General features: G+C 40.7%; 1 protein-coding gene across 4 annotated transcripts in view; it reads left to right on the top strand.

The window, feature by feature from the left end:
• snx30 (sorting nexin family member 30) overlaps nucleotides 1–17,835 on the top strand; it is a 77,561-nt gene that overhangs the window by 28,700 nt on the left and 31,026 nt on the right. For 3 of the 4 annotated variants that reach the window (XM_043715777.1, XM_043715768.1, XM_043715752.1), the window contains exons 4-7: nucleotides 192–350; nucleotides 8,207–8,402; nucleotides 10,270–10,469; nucleotides 11,451–11,537. In XM_043715777.1, coding sequence (XP_043571712.1) covers nucleotides 192–350; nucleotides 8,207–8,402; nucleotides 10,270–10,469; nucleotides 11,451–11,537 — 642 coding nt within the window. The remainder of the gene's footprint in view (nucleotides 1–191; nucleotides 351–8,206; nucleotides 8,403–10,269; nucleotides 10,470–11,450; nucleotides 11,538–17,835) is intronic. The other variant, XM_043715760.1, reaches the window with a different exon arrangement.

Here is a 17,835-nt window from a genome sequence, read left to right as displayed (position 1 = left end):
GCCTTTTATAGGTCATCTCTAAGTCTGCCTTTTCATTAGGCCACCTGATCAATCGCTTGACTAATACAGCATTTTCATAGCAGTTTGTGTCTCTTTCTTGGAATTACAAAATCCCGTTTGCAGCTTGAGAATGGGAAGAAAACTAAAATTATCAACATTAGTAATTGGAGACTTTTGTTGTTTTTGTACAGCCTCTTCCAGAAAAGTTTGTAGTGAAGGGAGTGGTGGATCGCTTTTCCGAAGACTTTGTGGAAACTAGAAGGAAAGCACTAGACAAGTTTCTGAAAAGAATCGCAGATCATCCAGTTCTTTCCTTCAATGACCACTTCAACGTTTTTCTAACGGTAAAGGTATGGCAATTTTCAACCTGTATCATCAAATGGTATGAAGGAGTTGAAATTTGTTGCAATGGAATATTAAGATTAGGCTGTGATGTGATAATAAATGAAATAGCAACTTAAATACAAAATATTTAGTACTAGTTATGTAATTAAAAGATTGGCACAAGTCTCCGAAGCTGAGAGTATTTTTTTCTCATCCATTGATCTGCAGTTTGAGGCATTATGCAATATTGATCTGGCATCAAAATGTATATTCTAATTATACCCCCCCCCACCCACCAAGGGTCAGTATTAGTTGTGAAGGCTTGTGAAGAATTAATGTTGAATGACCTTTCAAGATCAGCACTAATTTGACCCTGTCTTCAGAAACAGGGCTGGTTTTTAAAAGATGACTTTTGCAGGGTGGGGTTGGATGTCAAGATTGATTATTGATTTTTACTATCCAGTAATGCAGCTTTTGAGCCACAACATGAACTTTTTTAATATACAGGTAGGGTGTTATATAATGGCGGCCTTGAGCATTTCAAAAATGAGGGAGAAGTGCCACAAAATAGTATATTTTCAGATTTCATTGTGAGTTACAGAATCCCTACAGTGGAAGCAGGCCATTCTGCCCATTGAGTCTGCAGTGACCCTCTGAATACCAACCCTGCCCATCTCTTCTTTCTCTCCCCCCCCCCCCCCCAAACTCCCCAGCATTGCCCATGGCAATCCATCTAGCCTGTGTTGTGGGTACTGGCCATGCTAAATGTCCCAGAATCCACCTAACCTGCACATCTTTGAACTATGGGAGGCAACCAGAGCACCAGGAGGAAGCCCATGCAGATATGGACAGAATATGCAAATGCTGGATGCCATTGTGATTGCAGTGGTACATTTTGTTTTGACAAGGTGGCATCAATGCTTGGCCTTCCAGATTCTGTTGTAAAAGTTAAACTTCAAAAAGGCTTATCACTTGTGCTGTTCTGCAATTAACTGTGCTCACATTCCCCATGGCCTCCTGTTCTATGATTTCTAAAAATGTCAGTTTTAAAAACTTGTTAAAAATCAATTCAATTTTTTTCAGGGCAGCACAGTGGCTCAATGGTTACCATCACTGCCTCAGTGCCAGGGACCTGGGTTTGATCCACCCTCTGGTTACAGTCTGTATGGAGTTTTTAAACATGGGTACATTTTTACTTGGTTGGGTTAATGCAATGTAAATCAATCGTCTTGGAAGAATGTAATTTAGAGCTTGATAGGTTCAAACACATCTACATTTTCAACTGTTTAAGTGACGTTACATTGAAGTGTTTAACTTTTTTTGCAAAAAAAACCTGTTATAAGGACCAAACTAATCAGCCTGTTTCAAATTTCTCTCCAGGTGGTAAGTCACCAACTGGTTGAACTGTGTGAATACAGTAGACTAGTATTTTGAGATGACCATGTAAGGAAATGTAGTATATAAGCAATCCTAATAGCCAGACCTCTGCTTTGACCACAAAACCCTTAAAGCAAGTAAAAAATACAAATTTTCGAGCAAACAAAGGCCATTCTACCTCTTGAATGTGCTCTGCCATTCAAATGAGACTTTTTTTTTTGGAAAACCAAAAAAAAGACTCTACCCCCATTTACTGCTGTGATAGTGCCAATGTTTTCTATTTTGGTGAATTTGCCTTTAGCCCTGTCCTGAAAGGATCACCCCTAATTTTTAAACAATTGCTTGATGGTCCTAAAACAAATGCTGGAAATAAGTGGGTCAGGCAGCATCCATAATGAGCAAGCTAATGTTTATAGAGTCCAGATGACACTCAAGGTGACCAAGCGTGGAGGGGACAGCATTTATGCAATAGTGCTGGGGGCGAAAGGGTGTTCATAGTTCACATTAAGTGATTGGAATGTGAGAATGACCGAACAATGAAGATAAGATGTCGCTCCTCCAGCTTGTGCTGTAATTCGCTGGAACATTGTAGCATGCCGAGGACAGACAAGTGGATATGCGCGAGTGATGCTATGTTTAAATGACCGATTATGGGAAGGTTGGGGTCATTGCTTGTACACTGACTGGAGGTGTTCCTCGTAGCTACCTAGTTTACATTTTGTTTTTTCTCTCTCTGATCTAAAGTAGACCACATTGGATGCAGTGAATGCAATAGATCAGATTGGAGGATGTATAGGTGAAATGCAGCTTCACCTGGAAAGAGTGTTTAGGCCCTTGGATGGTGAACAGGGAGGAGGTAAAGGGCAGGTGTTGCACCTTTTGTGGTTACATGGGAAGGGGGCTAGTGTTGGTGGTCGAGGAATGGCCAAGGGTGTACCGGAGGAAATGGTCCCTGCAAAATGTTTGGTGTCCCTTTTGCCTATGTTGTATCTGTTTGAATGCCACCTTCCAAAACTAGTACTGCTGACATGGCTTCCCCCTTCCATGAACGTAGTTTCCCACCGACTGTGGTTGATAGGGCCTGCAACTGCATCTGCTCTACTACTTCTACTTCTGCCCTTGCCCCTTCCCATCACTCAACAGAATGATTGATTGGTTCCCCTTTATTCTCACTCTTTCCACCAGCCTCCATATTCAAAGGATCATTCTCTCCCATTTCAGACAACTTGAGCAGAATGTCACCACCAAATAGATCTTAAACCTCATTCCATCTGCATTTCGCAGGAATCGTTCCCTATGGGACGGTCTAGTCCATTACTTGACTGCCAACATCACACCCCTTCCCATGGCACCTTCTCATCTAACCACAGAAGATGCAACACCTGCCTCTTCACATTCAAGGGCTTAAAACTGTCTTTACAAGTGAAATGCTGCTTCACCTGATCTCCGCTAATCTTATGTATTGTTTGTTGCACAGTAATGTGGCTTACTGTACATCAGATAAACTAAACGCAGACTGGGTGACCGCTTTGCAAAACACCTCTGGTCTGTGCACAAGCATGACCCAGACTTTGCTGCCTGTTATTTTAAGTGTCCTGCTTGCATGACCACTGTCTGTCCTTGGCATGCTGCAATGCTCAAGCGAATCACTGCGCAAACTGGAGGAACAACTAGCCCTTTCCAACCTTGTGGATTTAATATAGTTTGGCACCTTCAGATTATGTGAATCCACTCTCATTCCTTCCCTTTTTAAAGTTTTACTGGTTGTATTCTCTTGTCACCATGTCCTCTATCCTCCTCCTTACCCCTGCCCCAAAATTTCCGTGAGACTGTGCGTCTAACTGCCAGACAGGGAAAAACCATTTTGTTCTGCAGTTCTGATATTCTGATCACTTGCTCCACATGAACAACATCCTTTCTTCCCCAGCACAATAGCATAAATGCTGTCCCCTCCACACTTGACATCAGCTTTGAAGAATTATCTAGTTAGCTTGTTCTCTTTCCATGCGTGCTGCCTGACCTGCTGTGATTTCCAGTATTTTGTTTTCAGTACAGATTCCAGCATCTGCAGTAATATTCTGTCTGCTATTCCTAAACCAATTTCACCTTGTCCTGATTCTGAATCTTGTTTGTTTCAATTAAGTCACCCTCGTTCTGCTGAATTCCAATTGAAACAGACCCAGCCCATCCAACCTGTAGTCATAAGACAACCTGCTTATTCCAGGTGTCAATCTCCTTAACATGCACTTAACACATTTGCATCCTTGTTGTACAAGGAGGCAAAACTGAGTAATTTGAGATGTCTCACTAATGCCAAGTATAACTGAAGCATAATATCAATATCATAGATCTACAGCACAGCAAAAAAAAAGCTCTTTGGCTCATTACATTCATGTCAGTCAAAAATAACTATCAACTGTTTTAATCCCAGTTTCCAGCACTGGTCCATTGCCTTGTATGCCTTGATTCGGAGATGCCGGTGTTGGACTGGAGTGTACAAAGTCTAAAAATCACAACACAGGTTATAGTCCAACAGGTTTAATTGGAAGCACACTAGCTTTTGGAGCGACTCTCCGAAAGCTAGTGTGCTTCCAATTAAACCTGTTGGACTATAACCTGGCGTTGTGATTTTTAATCTTGTATGCCTTGGCATCAAAGCATCCTGTTCAATTTCTCCAACGTTCTGTTAACTACCTTAATTGCTAAAATTCTTCAGTTGTTCTCACACTACTTTGTTCCTGTCAAAGTGAGTGACTTTACATTTTTCCACTTAATATTCTGTCTGCCAGATGTTTGTCCACTCACTCAACCTATCCATACCAATCTACACCTCCCTGTGTCATCTTTACAGATACCTTCCTATTTGTCATTTGCAAATTTTAATTACTTTCCCTCGCCCCAGATTGAGAAAATTTGGAAAAAGCTGAGACTCCTGTGGGACACCCCTTCACATTCTGTAATAAAAAAATTAATGTATAGTGTTTTCAACCAGTCAATCTTCTATTCATGTTAGTATGTTATTCCCTATGTATGAGCTCCTATTTTACAAACTAATCTTAACATTTCTTTATCACAATGTAACGATCAAAGTTAAGCTGCTCAAATCTGATATCTCCCCTGGGCCGCAGAGGAACTTGGAGTGGGAATGTAAAGATCTAATGGTCATAATCCACGTAGATATCAATGACATAGCAGAACCTGTGCCCTAGTTTTATCTAAGGGAGTATGGACAGCTAGGGGCTAAATTTAAAAAAAAACAGAACCGAAAAGGAGCTAATCTCTGGATGACTACCTGAGCCATGAGCTAATTGGCACAGGGTCAGTAAGATTAAGTAGGTTCAAATTCATGGGACATTGCCACTAATACTGGGGAAGAAGGGACCTGTTCCAGTGCGATGGTAGTCTGAGCCATGTTGGGACGAGAGTCCTAATGAATTGATAACTAGGGCTGTAGACAGGCTTTAAACTAAATGGAGGGGTGGGGTGCAGGGCTCAGTTATAGGAGAAATTAGAAAACCTGAATTAAAGACTGAAGAGTGCAGAACCTGGGAGAGGTTATCAAATTCTCCAACACAGATACGTACAGGACAGATTGTATAGAAAGCATTAGTAATCAAACTTCAAGCACACTGGATGTACAAATGACAATGAGACATGTGATTCATATAGAACTGAAGATATTGTATCTGAATGCACGCAGTATAAGGAATAATGTAAATGAGCTTGTGGCACAGATTGAAATTGGCAAGTATGACTTGGTGACCATCACAACATGGCTGCAAGGGGATCTGGTTTGGGAGCTGAATATTTGAGAATATAAATCCTATTGAAAACATAAACAGGTGGACAGAGGGGTGGGGTTTCCTTAGTAAGAAATAAAATTAAATCAGTAGTAAAAAACAAAATAGGGTCAGATGGTGTAGAATTGAGGAGCTGCAATGGTTTTTTTGGGAAAAACCATGCACAGGCCTCTAAATAGTAAGGAGCTGGGGTGCAAGATAAACCAGGAGATAGAAAAGATGTGTAGGAAAGGCAAAGGTACAGTGACCATGGGAGGTTTAAATATGTAGGTGGACTGGGGACTAACTTGGGTTAGTGGATTGCCAAAAAGGACTTTGTACAGTGCTCCAAAAAGCCATCTTGTCAACAGCTTGTGGTGGAGTCCCCTAGGGAAGAGACAGTACTGGATTTAGTGTTGAGCAATGAGGCAGACTTTTTGAGAGCTTAAGCAGAAGGAACCCTGAGGAGGCAGTGGTCGTCGTCGTTGAATGTACTCTGCGAATTTGAGGGGGAGAAGGTAGAATCGGAGGTAATGGTATTACAACTGAATAAAAGCAACTACAAAAGTAATGAGGGAGGAGCTGGGTAAAATTGGGAGAGGGGTTTAGTAGGAAAGACAGCAGGACAGCAATGGCAGGAGTTTCTGGGAGTAATTCAGGAGACCAATTTATCCAGAGGTAAAATAAGCATGGTACAGGGAGGATGAGGCAACCGTGGTTGAGGGAAGTCTGGACTAACATAAAAGCAAAAGAGAAAACTTATGATGTGGCAAAAGGCAGTGGGAAACCTGAGGATGGAAAGCTTGCAAAGACCAGTCGAGGGCAACAAAGAGGGGGAAGATTAAATGGGGGTAAGCTAGCCAGTTATATAAAGGAAGACTAAGTTCCCTTAGACAAAGGGCAAAAAGGAGACATTAGGCCACTGGGAAAATTATGCTGGAGAGATAATGGGGAATAAGGAAATAGCTGAGTAACTGAATATTTACTTGATGTCAGTCTTCACGGTGGAAGACACAAGTAATATTCCAGAAATTAAAGTGTGAGCAGGCAGAGCTGAGTATGGTGGCCTTCACCAAGGAGAAGGTGCAGAAAAACTGGCCTGAAGGTGGATAAATCACGTGGACCACCAGATGGACTATACCCCAACATTCTAAGTGAAATAGCTGAAGATGTAGTGGAGGTGTTAGTGATCTTACTGGAATTGCTAGAGTCAGGGAGGGTTTGACAGGATTGGAAAATCGCTAACAGGCACTCCTGTTTTAAAAAGGGAGTAAAGCAAAAGACAATAAATTACAGATCAATTAGCCTAATCTTGGTTATGAGAAAGATCCTGGAATCCATTGTGAATACTTGGACGTGTATGGTAAAATAAGACAGCATGGTTTCATCAAGGGGAGGTCATGCCTGACAAATCTACCAGAATTCGGTTAGACCAAGGAGAGCCAATAGATATTATCTACCTGCACTTCAAGATGGCCTTTGACAAGGTGCCACATTGGAGGCCACTGAGTAAAGTAAGGGCCTGTGTTGGAGGCAAGGTGCAAGACCTGGATAGAAGCTTGCTTGTCTGGCAGAGTGGGGCTAAAAGGGTCCTTGTCAGGATGGCAGCTGGTGACAAGTGGTATTCTGCAAGGATCCATATTGGGGCAAACAAGTGGCACTCAGTAAAATGTGGGAAAGTATGAGGTCATGCATTTTGGTAGGAGGAATAGAAGCATGGACTATTTTCTAAATGGGGAGAAAGTTCAGGAATCTGAAGTGAAAGGAGACTTGGGAGTTCTAGTCTGGAATTCTCTCAAGGTAAACTTGCAGGTTGAGTCAGTGGTTAGGAAGGCAAATGCAATGGTGGCATTTGTTTTGAGGACTTGAATATGAAAGCAGTGATTTACTTCTGAGGCTTTCAGGCTCTCGTCAGACCTCATTTGTAGTATTGTGTGCAGTTCTGGGCCCCATATCTCAAAGGATGTACAAGCCCTGGAGCATGCTCAAAGGAGGTTCATGAGAATGGTTCCAGGAATGACAAGCTTAACGTGAAGAACGTTTGAGGGCTTTGGGTCTATACTTGATGGAGGTTAGAATGAGGGTGAATTCTAATTGAAACATAAGACTGAATGGCCTGGACAATAGATGTTGGGAAAATATTTCCATAGGTAGGAGAGACTAGGACCGGAGGGCATAGCCTTCATGTAAAGGGGAGACCTTTTAGAACTGGTTGGGAAGAAAGTTAGTGATTTTTTTTTTTTTTATTTTGGCTGAATTAACCAGTGATCAGCTGCAGTCTGGATGCAGAGAATTATACAACATAATGGGGTTGTTGAACCCATTATGCTTGTGTTGGCTCTCAAAGAATTGTTGCCTGTCCATTTTCCCCACACACTTGCAAATTCTTCCACTTCAAAAATGAATTATTTTTTAAAATGTTGTTGAAATTTTCCATTGTTCCTTCATATAATGCATTCCAGTTTATTAAAATTTGTTTTCTTCTCATCCTCACATATTTTGCCAATTACCTCCTAGGTCTAGGTAAAAAAAAAACTTGAAATTTTGTCCACTTGCAAGTGTCCATTGTTCCTTCATATAATGCATTCCAGTTTATTAAAATTTGTTTTCTTCTCATCCTCACATATTTTGCCAATTACCTCTAGGTCTAGGTAAAAAAAAAACTTGAAATTTTGTCCACTTGCAAGTGACTTTTTTTTGGGGGGGTGGTGGTTTTACTCCTGCAGGATCTGAATCCTTATAAAAAGCAAGGCCTAGCTTTTATTACCAAGATGGGTGAATCTGTGAAATATGTTACTGGAGGTTACAAGCTAAGAAGTCGGCCTGTTGAGTTTGCTGCTATGGGGGATTACTTGGACATGTTTTCTCAGAAGTTGGGGACAATTGACCGAATTGCCCAGAGGATAGTCAAAGAACAAGCAGGTAAGGTACTTGATACACTCATTTGGAACTTGTATGTAAAGTCTTGAGCACTGTCTTTTGAAATTCCTTTAGGGTAGAATGTTTTTCTAACTGTTCAAATTAGTAGCCACACACGCAGACAACAAGCAACATGAATTCGACTGGGACAACACTACTATCATAGGGCAAGCCAGACAGAGAACAGCCAGGGAATTCCTAGAGGCATGGCATTCATCCACAAACTCCATCAACAAACACATCGACCTGGACCCAATATACCAACCACTACAGCGGACAGCTGAAACTGACAACCGGAAGCGGCAGGGACAGACCACTATAAACACCGGAGGAAACATCAAAGAAGCGCTTCGCAGGAGGCTCCCAAGCACTGATGTCGCCTAACCAGGGGACGAAACGTTTGCAATAAAAACTTTCAGTTCGGCGAACAGAACCACAACAACGAGCACCCGAGCTACAAATCTTCGCACAAACTTTGTTCAAATTCTTGTGATTGGCGCTCTCAAATTAGCACTCCCTAGTTCACAGGCTGCTCAGTCATAACTGTTACCAACATGTATTTTCTCATTCTGCTCTAGATTGGTCTGATTTACTGTTAACTTCTCTTCTCACTTGGAATGAATTTGTTATTTGGTGTCCTTGTGATGCCCAGTTAACTTGATATTATCTTGACTGTTTTGGAAGCTAGCCATTTGGTCATTTATGTTTGAAGGCCTCATTATTTAACTTTGAGTGCTGTCAACCAAAATTCATCTTATCTTTGTAGTGTCAACTAAATTGTCAACTACTTTTGACTTTGTACTTCACACATTTATGGTGCACTTTTGTTTTGAACTGATTTCCGAAAATGGGTTTCTCTTGCCATTTTCAGCAAAAGTCAGTTCAACATGAGGAACTTTTCTGGAATGTCCAGTTGACTAAGTTGGAGCAGGTCTGGGTGGCATACTAATGTAAATTTCACAGAAGACAAGATCTGTTTTCCAAGCTTTTCAGTCTCAATTGATTGCAACAAATTGTAAAATCAATCCCAGTTGCTTGCAGTAGTACAACCCCTCTAGGCATTATTGGTCAAAGGAAATTAATCAATGAGCCAGCTATACAGAGGAACCTTGATTATCCAAAGGACATGGGCAGAGAGTATTTCATTCGGTAAATCAAATGCCTGATAATGTAGTTTAACCGAGCATTGGAACATTGTGATATTGCCAGATAATCTGATGTTCAGATAATCGAATGCCAGGTCATCAAGATTCCTCTGTGAAAACAAATCTCAGCTTGTTCAAACAGCCACCTCCAGATGTTTTTATTCCCCTGCCTACTGTCTCAACTACAATACCAAAGTGTGGAGATTGATCTTTAACTTGAATTTTCCTAAGTATGTACTGGTCTTGACGTTCTGCGATACTACATAATATTGCTTACAAATCAACCTGGTAGCTAAATTGCAAAGTGGACTCCAAATGTATAGTATTAATCCCTTCTGGTAATAATATTACTTTATGGAACAAATGGTGGCATTCTAAAATGTAACATACCCTTCATACTGTGTTGAATGGCTTGGATTAGCTGGGCAAGACTGGGTTGGGGCTTTAACCCATGACCCCTCCTAACTGAGGAGTGCTACATTTGAGCCAAGATGGCACACTACTGCAGTTGCTGGAAATCTGAAATAAAAATGGAACACCTGAGGCATTCCAGTGAAAGGGAATTTTGGCACTTTTTTCAGCATGAACTTTTCTCAGAACTAGAGATCTGAAGGAATATTAGGAGGTGAATAGGGGAGAGAAGGTTTTTAACAGAAAATGTTATATTTTACAGTTTTATTGACATTCAAGATCTGAATTGAAATTTTACTTTGTTAATCATTCAGAATATTTAGTGGAGCTTAGAGAATATGGGCCCATTTATTCCTCCTGGTCTGCTATAGAAGAAGAACTAAACAAGCCCCTCAATGGGGTATCAAACTGTGTTGGCAGCAACTGCATTGCCCTGGAAGATCTGTCTGAGGACATGTCTGATGACTTTCTTCCTGTCCTTCGAGAATATGTACTCTATATAGAATCAATGAAGGTAAGAGATTTTATCAGCCTCCCTTTTTTTAAACCTGATGTAAGAATTATTTGTGACTGATATTTGAAAACCTTTGAAATAGGTTTCTTAGCTTCATTATTGTAATGTTGTTTATCTTCATGTTTGTGATGTGCGTTGCTGGCATTTTGCCCACTACAGATTTTGTCTTTGAAATTGCCAGTGAGACCCCTTCAGTTAGAGCTGATTTGATTTGATTGGCAATTTCATATGACATTTTAAAAAACTAAACTTGGTAGAATTTGAACCCCTGTCTCTGGAATATTTGCTTCTGAATTACTGGTACACTAATATTGCTGGTCAAGTTATGAAATATCAATGTATATTGAATTCAAAATTTGAAAGTTGAAAGGCTGTAGCATCTAGAGAAATCTAGGCTCTTTCAGTGTGCAGGCCGTGCATTTCTCCATTTAAAAGTTCTTTCCAAACCTATAATAAAATGAGAAAATTCATGCAAAATTTTCTTTAATATGGTAACTTGACATGCTAGTGTTCAATGATATCCTGAAGCATCAGTATTAATCATGGACTATAAGTTGTTCTTGCAATTTGTAATTAATGTACTCATTGCAACTAGAATATGCATCACAATGTATGTAATATATGCACAAAAGTGCTTCAAATTAGTCATTTTGCATGTTGAAGTGAGAGATTAATATATTTTCCTCATTGGCACAGTTTTGTAAGCATGGTCCAATTCACGTTTGCGTTCTTCTAGATGCCAGTTGAAGCATAGTGCATAATTTCTGAATTGTCAACATTTTATCTGGAGTGCGATTTGTATGTGTGCTGAAGCTTAAAGTGCAAATATGTACAATACTCCTTTGATAAATCAAACTTCATGAAGCTTAACAAAACTGCTGTTTATGTTGATTTTAGATAGTGGGTGGTGGTTGTTAGATGTGTCAACCATAGTTTTGCCAACAAGAGTCAAAGCCAGTTTTTCCCTTTTTTCCTATTCAGAATGTGCTTAGGAAAAGAGATCAAGTGCAAGCTGAATATGAGGCCAAACTTGAAACTGCTGCTTACAAGAAAGAAGAGAAGCAGGGAGTGAGTACCACTCACTGTCTAAAAGCTTGGTAACATGCCTTCAGATCTATGCCAGTATTAATTGAGCCATTGAATCCCAATCTAGCCATAGGGCATGTTGTACTGTGTATAGTGTGGTGCAATACAAATTATAGTCCTCTCTGGTCTAGGCTCAGATTGTGCAAGTTACTGAACTTTTTTTAACTTTAATCCCAAGAGCCAATTCCTAAATAGGCCCAATTTTATAGTATCAGCGTATCTGATTTGTTTCTGCTTTATTTTGGGAGACTAATAATGATTGTGAGCACTTACTAGTGAATAGTGGGTGTTCTTATATTGAGAACAGAAAAATAAGAGATTCAACAGTCCCTTGAATCTCTTCCACAGTTTTCATTTTAGATGGTTGATTCTCAACTCCACTTGCCTTTGTTCCATATTCCAGAAAACCCCTTACCTAGCAAATGGCTCACACATCTATTAAAGCTTTCCATTGACTTGCCCTCCCCTCAAAGCAGAACTCCTCTTTCTAAGTGAGAGAAAGCAGGATGTCCATTCTCTTCACAAAATAAATGCTGCTTCCCATTGTTTTTCCAGTCTTGCTCTAATTTAAGTGGTGCCTCATGCACCGATTGGACAGATTTAGAGAACAGTTAACCCATGCTGATAAATGTTGATAAAGGTGCATACTGAAATAGTTCCAATGCTGTAAAATTCCTTTGTAGAGAAATTCAGAAGTATTCTGAATTAATGTGGTGCAGCATGGTCAGCATCCATGCTGGTTAGGCAACTCAGTATGCTGATCTAGATTATTTCAACAGGTTAACCACAGTAATTTAAATTGATTTTTGAAAATCATTTCCATCAACTTCCATTCGCAGGTAGCTCAACGCCACCTTTTTAAGAGCAGCAGAGGATGGGCAAAAATTTGGTCCTGCATATCCTGTCCAAGAGAAAGTATACCAGTTTTGAGTTCAACTATTGCAGATCATTGATTTATTTTACATTTTATATGTATAGATGTGAAAAAACATTTTGGTCAAGCAAATCATCCAGTACTGGACAGAGGCACCTGTTCATTGCTCTTCAGGGGAGGTGCTCATGTTTAAGAGCTAAATTCTTATCTTAAAGAGCTTTTTTTTTTCCCCCCCTGAATCCAGCTTCTCCCATCCCTTCATATCCACTAGCTGGATGCTTTCGCAGAAATTCACTGTGGATTCGGAGGCTAAATTTTAATTGCACAGAACCTGGAATCATTGTGGTACATGTTCCTTCGAGATTTAGACTGGTACATCTTAAATTGGTAAGCCAGACAATTCTCTTACGTAGGCTGAACCAGTCCATTGTGGATTTGCATTTGGTGTAGACCTAGGGTAGCTGCTCAGACAATTTTTTTTTCTTCCTCAGGATTTTGAGCTTGTCCTCTTTAATCCTCTCTATAACCCCAGATTCTTAAAATAACTTCCTGATATGTACTTGATGATAACCTTGGAAAATTGAAGACCATGATTTTGAGTAACACGTCTGAAAGTCACACTATTATATCACAATCTCAGAATGGTTATGGTGCATTAGGCCATTTAGCTTATCATACCAGTACGGTTCTTCAAAATGAGTATCATCAAAGCAATGTGGAGTGTCTTGGTAATTAGCAGTTTTTACAAGGGACTGTAGACATCTGTCTATAGCTTGAGGAACGAGACGTGGGCAAAGGAATCTGATCCCAAATTTATTTAGTCAGATTGAAAGTGGAAACAAAATTGTTCAATTTATTCTGAACTGCATGTTTGCCTTCTCAACAACAGAAGTAACCAGCCCATTGTGAAGAGGCTGAAGCCTGAGCGGTATTTCCCATTCAAGAAAAGGTTTTGGCTTTTAGTTTTTGGTTACGTGTGTGTGTGTGTGTGTGTGTGTTAGATATACCGACCGTGTTCACACCAGGAGCCGCGGTGCAGGCCCCCGACATCGTCGGCCGGGGGCGGCGGTGGACCATCCGGTCGTTCGAACCTGCCCGGTTCTCTACCTAAATGTCATACTCGTGCTCTCCCTTCGTGCCCTGTGATGTCGTGTCGATCTTCATAGTTTAAGACAAAGATTACCTTTGTTTCTTAATTTCAGTGACTCTGCCTCCATGGCCTTCTATTCCAGAATATTCCACAAGTTTGCTACTGGTTTTCTTTTTGACTGAAGAAAACGTTTCCTTATCTCAGCTACTAATGATTCTAGACTCCAACCAGGGAAACGTCTAGTCAATTTAGCCCTATTAGAATCTTATACATTTCAATCAGGTTACCTCTTGTTCACCTAAATTCTGGTGACTACCAGTCCAGTCGAACCAATTTTCCCTTGAGTGTTATGGACCAAGTCTAACCCATCAAAATATTAAGTAGATAGGTTTTAGACTAACTCTTTTATTTTAAAGGTAAGCATGAAGTGGTGTTCCAGATACAATCGATTGGTCAAATTACTTGACTTTAAAATAGTGTTTTATTTAACAACAGTAGTGTAAAAATACAGACAAAACAAAAAAATTGGCTTAACTGTAACTATTGAAAAGTTAAATTAATATGTACATTACTGTATTGGAACAGAAACAATTAACATCTCAAACTCCTCCTTTGCAAAGGCAAGTGCAGTAAAATTACCTCATGCAATTTGAAGGGAGAGGGACCCAGCTTTTTGCTGTAACAAAGGAATAAGCTTCCAGAGCCACCTTCAAGACTCCAGACAATAGAGAAAGCTAAAACTCAATCCTGGTTCCATGGGAGCTTGACCCCATATAGAGACTGCTTCTATTGCTCCAACACTTTTTTTTTTTTTAAAAAAAGTATATATCCCAAAGCTTCAAGCTGTTTACTTTATTGGCTTTGAGCAGTCTGCTTGTTATCTCTGCCTCAAACATGCTTTCCTTTTTTTAAAAAAAAAATCCCTCTTAAAGCCATGGTTTTGTCTCATAAGACAGCCTGCCGGCTCCAAGGTCAGCCTTTGGCTTAATGCTGAGCTAAATATTTCCACAATGCAGGCTGGGTGTGGTTTAATATCTATTAATAATTGCAATTATGTCTGCCCATTTGGCCTATTAAAACTTACCTACAAGCTTTTAGAAAGCACTGGCCTCTGGAGGACAAAGGTGAAATTACAAGCTTGGCTGTCCTCATTCCAGCTGAGGCAATGGAACTGACACTTGGGTTTTGTCTCTGGGTGCCCAACATCGAGTGTACCCCACTAAGAACTCAGATGGTTGCCTGAATATAGAGTTTTGACTGGGAAATGAGGCGTGAGATTCACTGTCCAGGATTGCCTGACCCAAATTCCAGATTTGGAGGTAGCCTGGCTTAGTGGTGTCTAGATGAAAGGCCTGCACTCCATACATTGCCAATGTGTTGAAGTTTGGAAAAAATAGCCTTTCAACTTTTCCTTCTAATTTCTCTAGTCACTGATTGGACTGCTGAAGTTGTGCATGGCAGCAGCTAGAGAAACTTCATCAGAAACTGATGAAGGGCACAAATGTCCAAAGCATCTGTTCTAATGCTGTCTGACCTGTGCTTTTCCAGCATCCCACACTCTACTCTGAACTACAGCATCTGCAGTCTTCACTTTCTCCTATCTCAATTTAGTGCCAATCCACAACCCGCCTGTGCCCTTGTGCACATAATGCCAACTTTTTTTAAAAATTCACTTGTAGTGCATAGGCATTGCTAGTTGGCCAGCATTTATTGCCTGTCCCCTCCTTGCCCTTGAACTGACTACCTTTCTAGGCCATTTGAGAAGGCAACAGAGTCACACAAGTCAGACCAGGTGTGTACCATGGATATACCTTGGGATTCATGCAGGGAAGAGAATTTGCTGTTAAATTGTTCACTGCAGTCCTCACTATATTGGGGGAAAAGACACTAATTTATAAAACCATTTCCTAAGATTTACATTCCTTTTAACTACATAATAACTTTAAAAGAACAAATGCTTCATCCATGTACAGCTTTTTTTTGTCATAATCAAGCTTTGGAATTCATAGCCCCAATTGAAGGGGTTTAACAATGTGGAGTTTTCAATAAAACTGAAATGACAGGCACCTTGTTGCAACAAAGATATTTGAAATGAAGCTGACAGCAATAATCTAGTATTAGAAGCCTTCACGTATTTATCAACAGAAATAGCAAACCTTTGAATAATTTAAAAACTGAGAAAGACTGCAGAAAACTGAAGTGTGGGGATTTATGATCCTTGTGTATGAATTTAAAAACTTATCTGGGTTCAGTGGGTGATAGGGAATGCAACAATCGAGACATAGTTCCTAAAGACTTGCAGGGTAGGAGTTTTAAAATGCCTGGGCGCTTCCCCTTATGCACTTTAATGTGCATTTATAACCTCTTCTAACACATCTGCAGGGCTGTTGCCCACCTGCACAAAACATTGCTTCTCCCTCACTGGTGTATGCTGGGATTATTTCTAAAGGGGTGCCCTCCATAGCAAAATTCTGGGCCTAGAAGAGGAGTTACAGTCTAATTCTTCAATGTGTTACTCATCAGTTAATTTAAGAATGGTAATTGCATACATCAAGGCCCTTTCTATTTTGTCCAACCATACGTGTCTCTGTTCAAGAATAATTGGAATAATGTAATTTTGTTCATGGGATGTTGCTGGCAAAGCCATAACTGTTGTTCAGAGAATAGTTAAAAGTTGGCTATGTTACCGCGAGTCTGGAGTTGTGTAGGTCAGACAGAGTAAGGATGTTTCTTTTATTTTTCTAAAAGACACTTATGAACCAGTTGTTTTTTTCAAATCCGCAATGGTCACATGGCTACTATTAAGAGCTTTAAGTCCAGATTTCATGGAAATCAAATTCCTCCCTTTACCAAGATGGGATTCAAACCCCTGTCCCCAGAAAAGTATACTCTGATCACCATACCAGTGATAAATGAAACTTGTGCTTTCCAAAAGTGTAGGTTTAGCTCACTTATTTGAGCACGGTGCAATACTGTTACTAATTATTTCAACCAGAGTGCTCTTGATCTTTTAAAGGGACTCCTTTTTGAATCTTAGATCAACTCTTAGATGATGCAGTCATGTTGTGATTCTCATCTCTATTTGTGCAGTTAGGTATTTGTACTTGCACAGAAGCAGCATGAGAATTGATCAATAGCTTTCATTATCAACCCACTGTTAAACCACAGCACAAGATGTTTTAGCTTCCACAGTATTTCAGTTTGCACGAGAACAGATAAGTAAACCCTCTTTTTTTTTTTCAAAACATTTGACAGACATTACTGTACCAAAATATTTATCACCCTAAACTCCATAGACTGGTATGGTCACAGCTAATGTTTCAATTGCATCTACAAAAAGGTAAACATTTTAACCAGGCAGTTGATTCTCTGGTCTTAAACTACAAATTGTATATTGATTTTCAGATAATTGATTTACAAGTTTCTCTGGCTCCTAGTTAGCTAAATGTCTTTGATAGGTTTAAAATACTTCTCCCTCAGAACATACCCTTGTGCAAAACATCTCTGATCCTCCTCTCCTTCCCCATTGCAACCCTCCTGAGTTGTCTTCCTCTTTCCCAGAGAACTGAGCCTCTCCATTTTACTTAACAGGGCTGACTTCTGTTGGTCACCTTTTGCAATGAGTTTTCCTAAGGCATGTTGATGACCTGTGGGGATGCATGCATGGGATCTGTGCCAATTCTGACAACTTTTTGGGTTGCACCATATGTAGCAATCTGTAGCATTTCCCCTGCCCAAAATCCACAAACCTGACTGCCCCGGCCGACCCATTTGTCTCAGCCTGCTCCTGCCCCACCAAACTCATCTCTGTATACCTCGACACAGTCCTGTCCCCCTTAGTCCAAGAACTCCCCACTTGCGTTCGGGACACCACCCACGTCATCCACCACCTCCATGATTTTCGCTTCCCCGGTCCCCAACGCCTTATCTTCACCACGGACATCCAGTCCCTGTACACCTCCATCCCCCATCACAAAGGACTCAAAGCCCTCCGCTTCTTCCTTTCCCGCCGTACCAACCAGTACCCTTCCACTGACACCCTCCTTCGACTGACTGAACTGGTCCTCACCCTGAACAACTTCTCTTTCCAATCCTCCCACTCCCTCCAAACCAAAAAGAGTAGCCATGGGCACCTGCATGGGCCCCAGCTATGCCTGCCTCTTCGTAGGATATGTGGAACAGTCCATCTTCCGCAGCTACACTGGCCCCACCCCCCACCTTTTCCTCCGCTACATCGATGACTGTACCGGCGCTGCCTCGTGCTCCCACGAAGAGGTTGAACAGTTCATCCACTTTACCAACACCTTCCACCCCGA

This window comes from Chiloscyllium plagiosum, chromosome 2, assembly GCF_004010195.1.
Source record: "Chiloscyllium plagiosum isolate BGI_BamShark_2017 chromosome 2, ASM401019v2, whole genome shotgun sequence".
NCBI classification, from domain to species: Eukaryota; Metazoa; Chordata; class Chondrichthyes; order Orectolobiformes; family Hemiscylliidae; genus Chiloscyllium; species Chiloscyllium plagiosum.
Note: the sequence above shows the minus strand (reverse complement) of the source record. Positions and strands in the feature narration are given on the sequence as shown.